The sequence below is a fragment of the Hippopotamus amphibius genome, chromosome 6, assembly GCF_030028045.1.
Source record: "Hippopotamus amphibius kiboko isolate mHipAmp2 chromosome 6, mHipAmp2.hap2, whole genome shotgun sequence".
Lineage (NCBI taxonomy): Eukaryota > Metazoa > Chordata > Mammalia > Artiodactyla > Hippopotamidae > Hippopotamus > Hippopotamus amphibius.
The window spans coordinates 27,642,553-27,656,225 of NC_080191.1; the positions used below are offsets into that span (position 1 = coordinate 27,642,553).

At 40.8% G+C, this 13,673-nt stretch overlaps 1 protein-coding gene across 6 annotated transcripts in view; it reads right to left on the reverse strand.

The window, feature by feature from the left end:
* The window catches only part of FAM184A (family with sequence similarity 184 member A), a 112,231-nt gene that overhangs the window by 57,998 nt on the left and 40,560 nt on the right, over positions 1 to 13,673 (reverse strand). For all 6 annotated transcript variants that reach the window (XR_009054342.1, XR_009054343.1, XM_057739347.1 and 3 more), the window contains exons 2-6: positions 11,762 to 12,616; positions 10,924 to 11,059; positions 9,303 to 9,484; positions 5,323 to 5,520; positions 1,810 to 1,932 (exon numbers count right to left, since the gene is read on the reverse strand). Coding sequence is in view for 4 of the 6 variants with exons in the window: in XM_057739347.1 (XP_057595330.1) it covers positions 1,810 to 1,932; positions 5,323 to 5,520; positions 9,303 to 9,484; positions 10,924 to 11,059; positions 11,762 to 12,616 (1,494 nt within the window). In the remaining 2 variants the exon portion in view is untranslated. The remainder of the gene's footprint in view (positions 1 to 1,809; positions 1,933 to 5,322; positions 5,521 to 9,302; positions 9,485 to 10,923; positions 11,060 to 11,761; positions 12,617 to 13,673) is intronic.

A 13,673-nucleotide genomic window follows, 5' to 3' on the forward strand; every position in this document is an offset into this window, starting at 1 on the left:
GCCAATGCAGAGGACACGGGTTCGATCCCTGGTCCAGGAAGATCCCACCTGCTGCAGAGCAACTAAGCCCATGCACCACAACTACTGAGCCTGGAGCCACAGCTACTGAGCCTGTGTGCCACAACTACTGAAGCCTGTGTGCCTAGAGCCCATGCTCTGCAACAAGTCACTGCACTCAGAAGCCCATGTACCACAATGAAGAGTAGCCCCCGCTTGTTGCAACTAGAGAAAGCCCACGAGCAGCAACAAAGACCCAACATAGCCAATAAACAAATAAATAAATTTATTTTAAAAAATTATAAAATTGATTAATGTAAGGTACCACATTAACAAGTTAAAGAAAAATGAGTATATTCCCAATAGATGCCAAAAAATCAACATCAAATTGTGATTTTTTTTGAATTAGGAAACTAGAATTACAACAGAATTTTCTAAAGCTGATAAAGAGCCTTTACAAAATAAAACTTCAGAGAAGCATCATAATTAATTGTGAAATGTTGACATCCTTCACTTTAAGAGCAGGAAACAAAACAGGAATGCTTATTAACTCTGGAGATCCTAGCCAGCAAAGCAGGACAAGAAAGAAAATGTCCCAGGGTGAAGGGAGGACAGATGCATGCAGAGGGATGAGTCAGGCAGATTCTGGAGAGCCATTCTAAAGCGGCACCAAAATATTACCAAGGTGCTAAAACATAACTGAGAATGTATCCAGAAGGAAAATCAATTACATATTTATTAGAACTCTTCTCAGTGAGATTACAGTATGTAGGTTGAGGGAATACTGAAATCTGGAACTGAAAGAACTCCAGGGCGCCTGCATGAGAAACACAGACGGTCACGAAATCACCTTCAAACGAGAGTGGGACACTGTAACCACACGGATCACAGACCGAGAGACAGGTATGCAGTGGATATCTTGGACAATCCAAGAGAGACTGAGCTAATACCAATAATAACCTTAATTCTCTATTATATCCAAATGTCGTGCTTGGTACCTTCTCTGGATAAATGTTTAAAGATAAAGAATACTGAGTGCAAATCATTCGCCTGCCCAGGGGCACTCATGTGTTTTGGTATGGTTTCTGTGAGCAGAAGCAGAGTGATGAGAAAGCAGGACTTAAAAGACTGTTGGGAAAGATGAGGCTAGTGAGATAGGAACAGCTGACGAGACGAGACAAGAACTCGTTTTAGGAAGACCAGTCTACGAGCCCCATGAAGGATGAGCTGGAACTGAAGGAAAAGAGGACAGTAAGGGGGGCAGGTGAACCAGGACACAAGAAATGATGGAACAAACAATATTATAGCTTTTCAGCTGTCTTTACATTTCCTTTAGTCACAACTTTTTGATTTATAAGGTTTTATTCTATTCTATTCTTGGTCTTTTCTTTTCCAGGCTAAACAATACTATTCTCATATAGAATTTAAAAATTGTTTCAGATGTCACTATCCAGAACTTATAAGGTCTCTTTTTTTAAAAATTAAGATTCAGTGTAGACAACAGGAAGTTAATGTTTTTCAAAAGGGTAGAAAAACCTCTTTTGTTTTCTTTCCTACAAGGGGATGTTCTCCTTTGTTTTGCTTTTCCTCACAAAAGCACTTTGGTCCAATATTTTTTGTAGCAAATTTTTACCTGGTGAGATATAATCAACGTCACTATGAAAAATTCAGCAATAAAGAAAGTTTTGATTATTTTTACTCTGGGTATGTTACCTTCACTGAGGCTCATCTACTCATACAATGTTACCAAATAAGGTACTACCAATAAGATATAACATAGGTGACTGACTGGCCGGCCCAAAGAATTCTTGCCTCTTGATTGGCTGAATTCAGCTTATCTTCCAGTTCTTCCTTCAGGTTTTCTAGCTCTTGCTGAAGGTGATTTTTATCCTCTTCCAGGTTTAGCTTTTCCTTCTTATGTTTTTCCTCCAATTCCTTAGAAAAAGAAATTTAAAAAAAATTAAAATTGCAAATATTGTATACTTCAGACTCCAAGAAAAAGGCTATTCTGTTTTATATTTTGATGCTTTGCTCTTCAAATTAGTCTTATACTTAATAATTAATATCAGGGTTAACAGTGAATCTAATTAATCCTAGGGCCTTAGATTCTAAGGCCTTAGACTCATTTTGAGTCACTTATGAGATAGCAGTTGTCTTTTTTTTTTAATGGTAAGAAGAATATCTGACTAGTCTAGATCAACCTGAAATCAAAAAACAGAAATGTGTGATATAAATGATAATTTGGTGAGATGAGAAAAAATTCTCACTATCTCTTGGGTTCATAATTCTTTTATATTTACATAAAAATGCAAAATCTAGTAACACTTCTGGAACTCAGTGGTCTAGCAATGGAATGCAGTCAAGGATTAACAAGTAAAAAAATGAAGGTATCTAAAGAGCAATACTACTAAAAGTGATACTTGCTGAAGAACACCTACTGTGTGCCAGACACGATACTTACTACTTGGGATACAAAGGCGATGAGACGTGGTGCCTGCCCTTAATAAGCTCATTAAAGAGTATGTGATTAAAATTAGATGTAATGGGGAGTATAGGAGTATATGAATGGGGAACTGATAAGTTCTAGCTTGGTGTGAAACTTTCACAGAGAAAGCAATTCCTAAGCATAGTTTGAAGGAGTGTACCAGTAAGAAAAGGTGGTGAAGCAAGAGGGAGATATAACATTCTAGGCAGGAGGAAAAGCATGTGCAAAACCCATGGAGGTAGCAAAGAACATGGTATGTTCCAAGTGTGCAGTATGTCTATAGTGTAAGGTGAGAACCGTAAATAAACAGGGTGCTGTGTTGGGAGTCCCCAAGAAAAACTCCAGGTGTGATGATTTGCTGGGATGTCTCCCAGGACTCGCATTTAGCTGTGCTCACAGCTATGATGTATTACAGCAAAAGGATGCGAAGCACGATCAGCAAAGAGGAAAGGCACGTGGGGCAAAGTCTTCAGGAAACCAGGCTCAAGTGTCTAAGAGTCCTCTCACACACAACTCCCCTGCAAGTTGGGACAACACGTGTGAAATGTCCACTAAGAAAGCTCACGAGGGAACTAACACAACATTGTAAAGCAACTATACCCCAATAAAAATTTTTAAGAAGAAAACTTTCCTAGAATCAGATGTTGGTAAATATCTAAATATGAGAAATTTAACAAATACCTTATTATAATTATTATTTTATAAATTTACCTTAGCCCCAAATAATATCTTTACACTTAGGATAGATTTGTAAAATTGCCTTTGTATCTATGAAAATGGTACAGTAGAACTTTGTCAGTTCAGCCAAGGTGCTTAGATATCTACTTTCATGATCATTAACTTCATTTCCCAAATAAACATACTTGGGGAGGGGAGGAGAAAGCTCATGAGGGCCTCAGTGCCAGGCTTCTTACCGGGGGCTGGCCAGTTTCACATGTTCCAAAATTCCAGACTGCGGGAAGGAAAGCCACGTTCAGCATAAACCACATTGTCTGCATACAGGTTTTAGGCACAGTGAGACACTCTTAATCAGGGGATGGTGGGAACCCTCCTGAAATTCAAGTTCCAGACACCAGCTAAGGGCCAAGCTTGCACCATGCTTCCTAAGGACTACTATGGTATCTCTTTTCTGCATGGATTCTCTGTATCTTCACATAGAGGAAATTCATGTCATCTGCCTTATGGCAACCATGCTTTAATGAAAGTCTGTAGGAAATGTAAATGGGTGAAAGTAGATTTTCAGGCAGCTCAGCAATTGCACTGTAATGGGTAAGGGGGCAATTAGAAGGGTAGTAATGAGGTAAAAATGATATTGATGAGAGATGCCTTGATTCTAGCACTTAGCACTTAATACAGAGGAATGAAGAGAGGCAAAAGGCACTTGCAATTTAAGTATTCCAATAAAAGAGGAGGAGGAGGCCAAGGTGTAAATAGAACACGGACATGAAAACGAACAGCAAAAGGCAGCTATGGGAGAGATTACCAAAGCCAGTTACCACCCAACACTCTACTATAAGATCTCAGACACTGGAGCTCACCCAGAGTTGGCGAGCATGCACAAGTTTAACTATGTAATTAATTAAAGCTGTACACATTGTCCTGGAGCAGGGAGCTGGCACAGAAACAAGGACGACCACAACTGTGAGAAATAACATATCATTAAGTTTTGTCTTTCGTTATAAAAACATATAACAGTATGTTTAGACAGAAATATCATCCTAAAAGGAAGTTTTATTTTGAATTTTTAATTAACTTTAGGTGTTGAATATTTCTTCCAACTAGTCAGAAAAAGAAGGGACACAGAGGCAGATCTCAATTCACATCCTACCTCTTTTATTTACTAGGTTTGTGGTTCTGAGTAAGTCATTTAGATTTATTAAACCTGTTTCACCACCCACAGAATAAAAATGACATTACTCTCCAAGGCATAAATGGTAAGGAGTATATAAGAAAGCCCTTAGTAGCCTGCAAACTGCTATGACATAAAACACAGGACAACAGTCATCAACACATGCCCATGCAATGCGGAGGTTACATGTCTTCGGGGTTGACATCCGAGACCTGAATTCAAGGTCTGACTGATTCTCACCAGTTGCATGTGCTTGAGCAAATGTTTCACCCCTCTGTGCCTCCACCTCCTCTTCAGTAAAATGGGTATAGCAGTGAGACCAAAAGCAGTGTTTTAAGGATTAAATGAAAAAAATAAATGTAAAACACCACTGCAGTATCTGGTACACAGTAAGAAATACTAACACTTATTTATCACTATGTGCTCGGATATGTCTGGGTTTTCAACACTGTCTCTCACTTAACCCTCACAGGGATACTACAAGACGGATCTTATCTTCATCTGTCAAATGAGGAGCCTCAGGCATAGCTTTTGGGACCCAAGAATAAGCAGCTAGTAAGCAAAGAGCTCAGTGTAAGGCCCCAATCCATCAGACACCTTGCTTCTTCTACTATATAATTTACTATCTGTCTTGTATTACTATTAGCAAGCTGATGCCTTATTTGAGGGCAAAAACAAAACAAAACAGATCATTTTCCCAGGGAAAGAAACTGTCTACAGAGTAAGTGCTTCAACTAGGGAGGCTTCCTGAGGAGCGCGCTGATGTTGCTCTCTCACGAAGAGGCAGCTCAAGATCCAGGGAGTGTTTCTATTACGGCTTACACAAAGCAGAACTTCCTCACATCACTTAAATAAACTGCATCCCCTATAAGAACTTTTATGCATGTTACTCTTTGAACCGAGATTTACAGAGTGACAACAAGACAGCAGCTAGATCATTACAGAAAGCCCACTGATTTACAATGCAATGCTAAGCTGAATTTTCACTCACCACCTGCAGCTTTTTCTTATCCCTAAGTGCATTACTGTGGATAGCCTCAATTGCCATGTGGTGCTTCCAAGCTAATTCTTCCAAAGTCTTCGAATGGGCCTCATTTAACTGAGCCACCTCCCCTTCCAGTCGATTTTGCAGGTTTTTTAGCTCCATCTCATAATATTCTTGTTGCATTTTCTTTGCCTCATTTACTTTCTAAAATTGAACAAAAATAAAGATCAATAATTGGCATCTGCTTTTTTCATTACTGCTATTAGTATTTTGAATACTCAGTAAATAGGTAAACCTGGATGAACTGAGTGCTATGGGATATAGACTATGGTACGTGACAATACATGAGTGGGTGTTCTCAGAAAATGACTGGGTGGCACAGGCAAAATGAGTAATTTTAAAGCAAATGATAAAATACACTATTATTAGGTTAGAACCAAGTGTGAGCGAGCGCATCTGTAGGCTCAAGAGAAAAAGTCTTCCTACATGTCAAAGTGGTACGCAAAATGGCTTACCAACATACCCACTCAAATGATACTATTCAATGCAATTTTACTGAGTGCCAATTATATGCCTTTAAGCATTAACAGTCTAATGGTGAAAAAAGAGTCAAAAGAGTGTGGCAATATAATTTTTTAAGTTCTATGAAAGGAGCATACATCATATATTGTGAGAGAATACAAGAAAGGAGCCTAACCTGGATGGGGTGGGAAATGTGGGGGGGGGGGTGTGTGTGGGTGTGAGAGAGAGAGAGAGATTGATTGATCGATCAGGGAAGACTTCCCAGAAGACAAAACATCTGAGCTGAGATGATGAGGACACATTCTCTCATTTAATTCTCACAAGCCCATCAATAAACAACAGATGAGAAAATTTCAAATCTGGATCTGATGTCAAAAGCCTGCATTCCTAACCATTTCCAGGATTTTGACAGCTGAGAAGCAGTTTACCAGGCAGTGAAGTTAGGGAGACAGAAGCCCACACAGCTGAGCAGTGTGGCTAGAACCTGGGATTCAGGGCTGGGAGTGGAGGAGGGTGAGGCTCGGGAGGAGGCAGGGTCAGATGACGACCAGGGGTCTTTTATGCTAAGGACTCTGGATTCTATTCTGATGGCAATAAGAACTCACCGAAATTTAAGTAACTTACATTTTAAAAAAAATTTATTAAAATTTTTATTTATTTTTTAATATTTGTTGTTTAAGCCACCTAGGCTATGGTGTTTTGTTGTAGCAGCTGCAGCAAACCAAGACAACTTGTCAAGGGGAAGAAGTAGAAAGGAAACAAAGAAAGGAAGAACTCTGGGAAGTACCTGGATTTAGGGAGCAGGAGGAGAAAGAGGAACCGGTGAAGGAGACATGAGTGACTAGGGAAGGAGAGCCAGGAGGGTCAACATCACAGAGACAAAGAGTGGGGAGGGGGTGGCCAACAGGTGTGAGTGCTGCTGAGAAAATGGGCACAGCTTTTGGGTGTGGTGGCTGTGTTCCCACTGATGCCTTAGGATCCATTTCAACAGAGCAGGAGAGGGGAAGCCAGACCAAAAGAAGGAAATGGAGGTACTGGGTGAAGGGTACTCTTCTGAAAAAGTTATGTGGTGTTATGAAAGAGGAAGGTGAGAAAGTAAAACTTGAAGAATATGAGGTTGAAAGATATTTTAATTCTCTTTAGGGGCTGGAGCAGACCACCTCCTTGCCGCTCTGTAGGACTCTCAGAGGACAGACAATGACCTCCTCTGGGTCACTGATGCCTCCCAGGTAGGCAGAGCCATCCTGCTGTCTGGCCTCTATAGCAACTGCCATCTACCTGCCTGCCTGGCTTAGTCTGCAGGTCCCTAGAACTACTCAGGTGGAAATAAAAGGTCCTCATGTCGTGGGAGGCAGCACAATGTAGAGGTGAAGAACATGGGTTTTGGAGTGTCACAGACAGGGGTTCAAGTTCCAGCTCTGCCACTTATTAGCCATGTGACTGTGGGTACCAGGCATGCATAATGTCTATAAGCCTCAATTTCTCCATCTGTGAAATGGGAATGATAAGGTAGAACCTATTTTACAGGGTTGCTGAAGTTAAGATAATGTGCCCGCAAATATTTAGCAATATACCCAGCCCACTGTAAATATTTTATAGTTGTTAGCAATTACGTTACATAATAAGAGATTATAATTATTCCCAAGGCTCAGTGAGGGGGAAAAACTCTAAGGAAGATTCTTGAATATAAGGCACTGGACTTTCTTTCCTTTCAAAGCCAGAAGGTGTAGACTGAGGAAGCAGAAACTCCCAGCCTCTCTCCTTCTTGCCTGGTTCAGTGTGGGCCTCAGACCTTCCCTTCAAGCCTGCCCTATAGGGATGGGGATACTGGGGGCTCAGGGTTCAGCACAGTGTTCTAGGACAGGATCCCAACCCCTTTTCTAGCTCTCCCTGACTTGGGGTCCCCAGAAACCAGAGCCCCTGCTTGAATACGCGAATGCAACATTTTTAAGGGTCTTTTACCACCCTCGCCCCAAGGCCTTTTTATTTCACAGCTCAGACATGAAGTCCCCCTCATCATAGATCATAGCTTCTACCTACAGTCGTGTACCAGTCTGGGTTCAACCAGAGAAGCAGGGAGGAAGAAGAGTGCTGAGGAAGAGAGAGGCCATTGGGAAAGCTGGGTGGGAACTCCTGGGCATGGGCTAAAGCTGCTGTCCACAGGCAGAACGTCTTGGCAGTAGGCTAGTGAGCTGACTGAAGGCAGGGAGAGTGTTAGCAGGCTACAACTGTAACCCAAGCAAGCAATGATAGGTGCCTACACCTAAGCTCTGTAAATGGATATGAAGAGGAGAGGTGGAATAAAAACATATTAAGGGAATAGAACTGATGGGACTTGGTGCCTGACAAAGGGGTTAAGGAAACAGTCATCAAAGATGACTCCCAGGTTTCTGGTTTACCAAACTAGACAGACTATAGTAACACTGGTTGAAAAAAGAAGCAAAGGAAATACTGTATTTTGAGGGGAGAAAGCTCTAGACATGTTGATTTGACATGTCTGTGAGAAACAGAGGTATCTAGTGGGAGTTAGAGACACAGGACTCAAGTTCACGGAAAGGATCTGGCCTAGACAGACGGCTTTGGGAGCTATCAGTGACCAAGTGACAGCTGATGTTACTGGAACGGATGAGCTTGTGGAATGAGATGAGAATGCGGGAGGAACACCAAAGGTAAGGACACAGATAGAGAGAGGACAGAAGCTCACAGACAAGACTTCAGGGCCAGGGAGGCAGGAGGAAAGTGAGAGAACCAAAGGGAGATGCTGTAAGTCAGAGAGGAGTCAGTACCACAGAAAGACAAGATCCCCCAAGTCCAGCAACCAGGACGTCACCGGAGGCCGAGGCCGAGGCCAAGCCTGTGGGGTGGGGGCACCGGGTGAGGAGTGAGGGGCAGGTGGGCAAGGAGAACAGACATTTTCCAACACACTCAGTTGCTGAGAGAAGGAGGAAGAGTGTCCCAATCTCCCACCTGGTATTGTAGATACGTGAAAAATTGAAATAAATATTCAGCACTTACTCTATACATGATATGTCTTATTTGTTTAATTTAGAAACTCAATATGTTGGTATACGAATTTTCAGGGCTTAATTCTTGTCACCCTTTTCAGTTTTATAAACATTTCCTAGGCATATATACAATAATACATTCCATCAATAAAAAAAAATATGATTAACCACAGTGTACATCCCACTGAAATAAGAGTTTATTCAGTTTCTGGCTTGAAATAGGTGAAATGTCGTAAGTTTTTACATGATAAATTGTTATAGACAGTATTTTGAACATATACACAATATGGGATAGTCCAGCTTTATAGCTTTTCTCCTCAAAATAAAAACAAAAAAGTACTAGAGTTAAGAAATAGACTGTTACTACAGAGTAGAAGTAAACACTCTACATCAAATCTGGAAAACAGGGAAACTGAACTTTTCTTCCCTTCCCGTCATGGGGGGTGGGGTCCTCTTTACCTTCTCCAGTTCCAAAATCTGCTGCTTCTGCTCTTCATCCAGACTTTGAGTTTTGCTTTGCAAAAAAGCTCTTTCTTCTTCAAGCTGAGATAATCTCTCATTGGCCCTTGATTTTTCTGATTCAAGATCTTTAATTGTAACCTCCTGGGTCATTTGAGTTGCTTGAAGCATTCCAATGTGGCCTACTCCCCCAAGAGAAAACCCCAATTTAAAATCTGTTACATTGTGATATAAAAGTTTATAGTTAATGACATGTACTTAATACCTAAGTAAAATAAATGGTCTGTATGTACAAGTAGTTCTTTGGTTTCCTCACTGTATACAATAGAAATATTTACAATGGGAATGTTTATTATCCAAGTAGAATTACTTAAATTAGAATGAAGTCCATTTTCACATCACTAATGCTGCTCCCCGCACCCAGGACCATTCCAATCATTTTTGAAGATTTCAAGCTATACAAGCTGAAGCAGAAGCAACTCCTCAGGGATACATATAAAAATCTTGGGAGTAAAAGAAAGAAAAGATGCACTGAGTAGTACTATGGCACTAAAATGAGTATTCTTTTCTAATCTCTCTCTTTTTTTTTTCTTTTCTTCAAATTCTAACATAAAAAGGAAGAAATCTGTATGCAGCAGGTAACAATGGCAGGCAGCAGTTTGGTTGAAACTAAATTTGTTTTAGACAACGGATCTGATAAAGAACTAAAGCAGGATAAGAGACAGATAAGGACAGCAAGGTTATGAAAACCTACAATAAATGACAACAGCAAAACAACAGAAGGGGGGCGGGTATGAGCAGAGACAGAGACGTGAAAAGTGAATATGAGAAGTCTCAGAAGGCACGCCTCAGGACAGGGGTTCTCAAAGCGCCCTGCACCGGCAGCACCGGCAGCACCTAGGACCACCAGTGAGCAATGAAGCTCACCCCAGACCTGCTGCGTCAGAAACTCCAGGACTGGGGCCCAGCATCTGTGGTTGCACAAGCTGTCCGGGTGACTCTCAGCCAGGTTAACGGGGAAAAGCTACTACTGATACTTTAGGGGGAGGGTAATCTGGGATTCACTGATGAGCCCATCAATCAGATGACACCCTCACGGAACTCGTTCAAAGGCCTCCCCTGGCTCACCAAGCACCCTGGTGAAACGTCACTTCAGGTTGACGTGGGTCGCCCCGCTCTTCTAGGAAAGGCCTTGAAATGAGCACGTCGGCCACGCCAGGATGGGCAACCCCACGTCAGTATGCCAAGTGATCCTTATTAATAAGCCAAATGAAGTGAGGCTGCTGTAATCTAAATACACTTCCATTAATTTAAGTATGTCTCAATATTTATGTTTTAAAAGGACACGTTTTTAAAGAACAAAGCCTCTTAGAGTGTTTTTCTTTTAGTGACTGACTTCTTGGTGCTAAAACCTATAATTCTTAATTTGTTTATAGAAATATATTCCTAAACATAACTTATCATTTGCTTATCTTATGATTAATTAATAAGATAACAGAACCCTTTAACATATTTTGAATCTAAATAATTTTAAAATATGAGAAGGCTAATTTTGTGTCGAATTAACATTTAAATGTTAGCTTTAGCTGAGGAATACACCAAGAACTGTGGTCAGACGTACTAGCTTTGAGGACAAGATCTGAAGCTTGCTGTTGTAAACGTTCTCTGGCCGCTGCTAGCTCACTTTCCACTTCCTTGTGCCTGCTTAATAAGGCCATTTCTCCCTCCTTGGCATCATCAAGCTGTTTTTGAAGAACCTAGGAAAGATCAAATAGCCATTATTGATATAAGAATGATGCTAGCCTAAATAACTCACTGAAACTACCAGCAGCAGCTTTCTCTTATTCAAAAGTGACACTTAACAATACCTAGTTTTGAATCTGTATTAGTGACACATAACTTGTTATCATCATAAGTCATATGACCCAACCATGAAAGACTATTTGACCCTTTTGAATATATTTAAATACTGTCCAGATATTAAAAACACACCTATGAAATTTTCCACGCCAATGAAACAAAGAGACGTTCCATAGAGACTTTTTGGCTTTTTTTCAGACTTGTGCCATACCACTGTTTATAAAGCAATCTTAATTTTTTGTTGTGTCTGGATATCAACTGATGTGCAGACCATCATTAATGAAGGGAAAGGAAAAAATATAATTAAAGACTAATATTTTAAACTTCCCAAATCACATTGAATAATGTGTTATTTAAATAAAATCCTTTCATAATCAACAAGGTTTTAAGCTTATCTTTTGGGGCCTTTAATGTCTGAAACTGTTGCAGGCAATAATAGCTACAGGGTAATATAGATTACCTTTTCATTGATTTTCTCACAAAAGAAAAATAGAAACAAAGCAACATGGGAAAAAAAAGTTAAAGTGGTCTAATCGAAAAGAAAAAGAGAAAAGTGGAAAAAAAAAATCTGTGTGTTGAATGTAATATTCTTTACTCACCTGAACACTGTTCTCTGCTGTAACAAGTGCTATCTGAAGCTTTTGGCATTTGTCACGAAGACTTCCAGCTTCATCCTGTACCATCTGTAACTCTGTCTTTAATTTTCCTATGGTTTTTCGTAAAATTGCTTCTTGTCCCTGAAATTCTTTTCTAAGATCTGCTTCCTTTTCTTTGCTAGCCTGGAGGCTTTCTGCTGTAAAAAGCTGTGACCTTTGCAAAGTATCTAGCTCATGTTCATAAAAGGACTGAGCTTTACGCAACTTGCCTTCATAATCCTCAACTAGCTTTTTCCGCTCCAGCCTTAGCTCTTCCAGTGTCTTGTTTAAGGCCTCCACCTCCATTCTGTGCAGCTCCTCGGCTTTCTCCTGCCCTTTATTAACCGAGGCACTGTGATCCTGCTGTGATTTCAGCAGCTCTTGGATCTCCCGTCTGTGAGCCGTTCGCAAGTCTTCTAATGCCAACCGCTTGTCTTTTTCAAGCTGTAGCTGGAGTTGTCCAAAACTCCGTAATCTTTCCTCAAATTTCCTTCTAATCTCCTCAACCTCTCTAGACATGGTCACTATGCGCTGGACATGCTGGGCTTCTGCACAGAGTTGCATGTCCTCAACTCTGTGCTTATAAGCCTCAAATTCTGTCAAAGCCTGCTGCTTCATTTTTATGTGATCTTCTAATGATGCTTCTAAAACTTGAATCTTTCTCTTAAGGTCTAACTCCTCTGTTACTCTGCTTTTATACTGCAGTATTTTTTCTCTTGTTTCTGCAAGAAGTTGCTGGGTTTCCTCTTCATGGGCATCTCTGAGGGCTTGAATTGCAGACTCATGCTGGTCATTTTTAGTGTTCAGAGCGTATATCACCTGCATGGTTGTAAAGAAAAGGGGGAAGAATTCAGTAAACCACATTATTTTCTAACTGAAATTAATTCCTTCATTTGGATTGACTTTTTGTCTATGCACATGATATTGGCTATGGTAAATATTAAATACTAAAATTTCCTGCATTGTTTTTGTACTCATAGATTTACCTAGCAAATTTACATAGCACACTGAAAATTTGCACTTGAAGACTTTTTGATTAGGATGTTAAAGCATTCAAATTGAAGAACGTTTTCCTAGAAATGTAACAGTGAGGAGGAAAGAGACAAAGGAGGCCACCTGGTCTATGAGAGTGGAATTTTCCTATGGCCCAGTCTAGCTTCCTGGGGACTATGGGGGGATCAGCAGAAAAGCCTCACAGTAAGTCTCTGCCCTACACTGGAAGCCTGGTAATTCCGAATTCTGCTGCTAAATCTAGGCTGTCACCTGCTAAGCATGCATCTACACTGGCAGAAGGCAGAATACACACTGGAGCTACCTCACTGCAGGGGCTTCACTCTCTCCGTCCAGGGCTTTATCTTCCACACTAGGTCCCCTGTCTGTACACTCAGCTAGGTCTGCTGTGTCTATTTTCTGACAGCGTGAATGAGATGCAATCCTACCAAAAGAAAAAAGATTGAGAGATGGCAAGATTCCATCTGTCTTGCTACACCTACCCCTTCTCCTACAAGGGCCACAGGAAAATATGTGCACAGAGGGAAATAAATACTTATTCACAGTGTCTCTTTTTTAATAAACCTAATTCCAAATTCCACGTTATGTCCCTTAAGAGCTAATATACATCCCCATGGAGGACTCCTTTCATTTACACATTTAATCTTAAAGGTAGCCTATAACCAAGAAAGTTGGGTGGCTTCCTATTCCCTTCCCTCAGGGTCATACCTGTCTACCACATTGATGCCAGAAAAGACTGGAAGGGGCACTACACTGACCAGCTGGAGAGAAGTCCATTTGCCAGAGTGCCTAGAACAGAGCTGGTCTAGCCCACAGGTTGCAGACCTCCCCAGAGCATGTCTGTATGCCTTCCCTCTTGATCTCA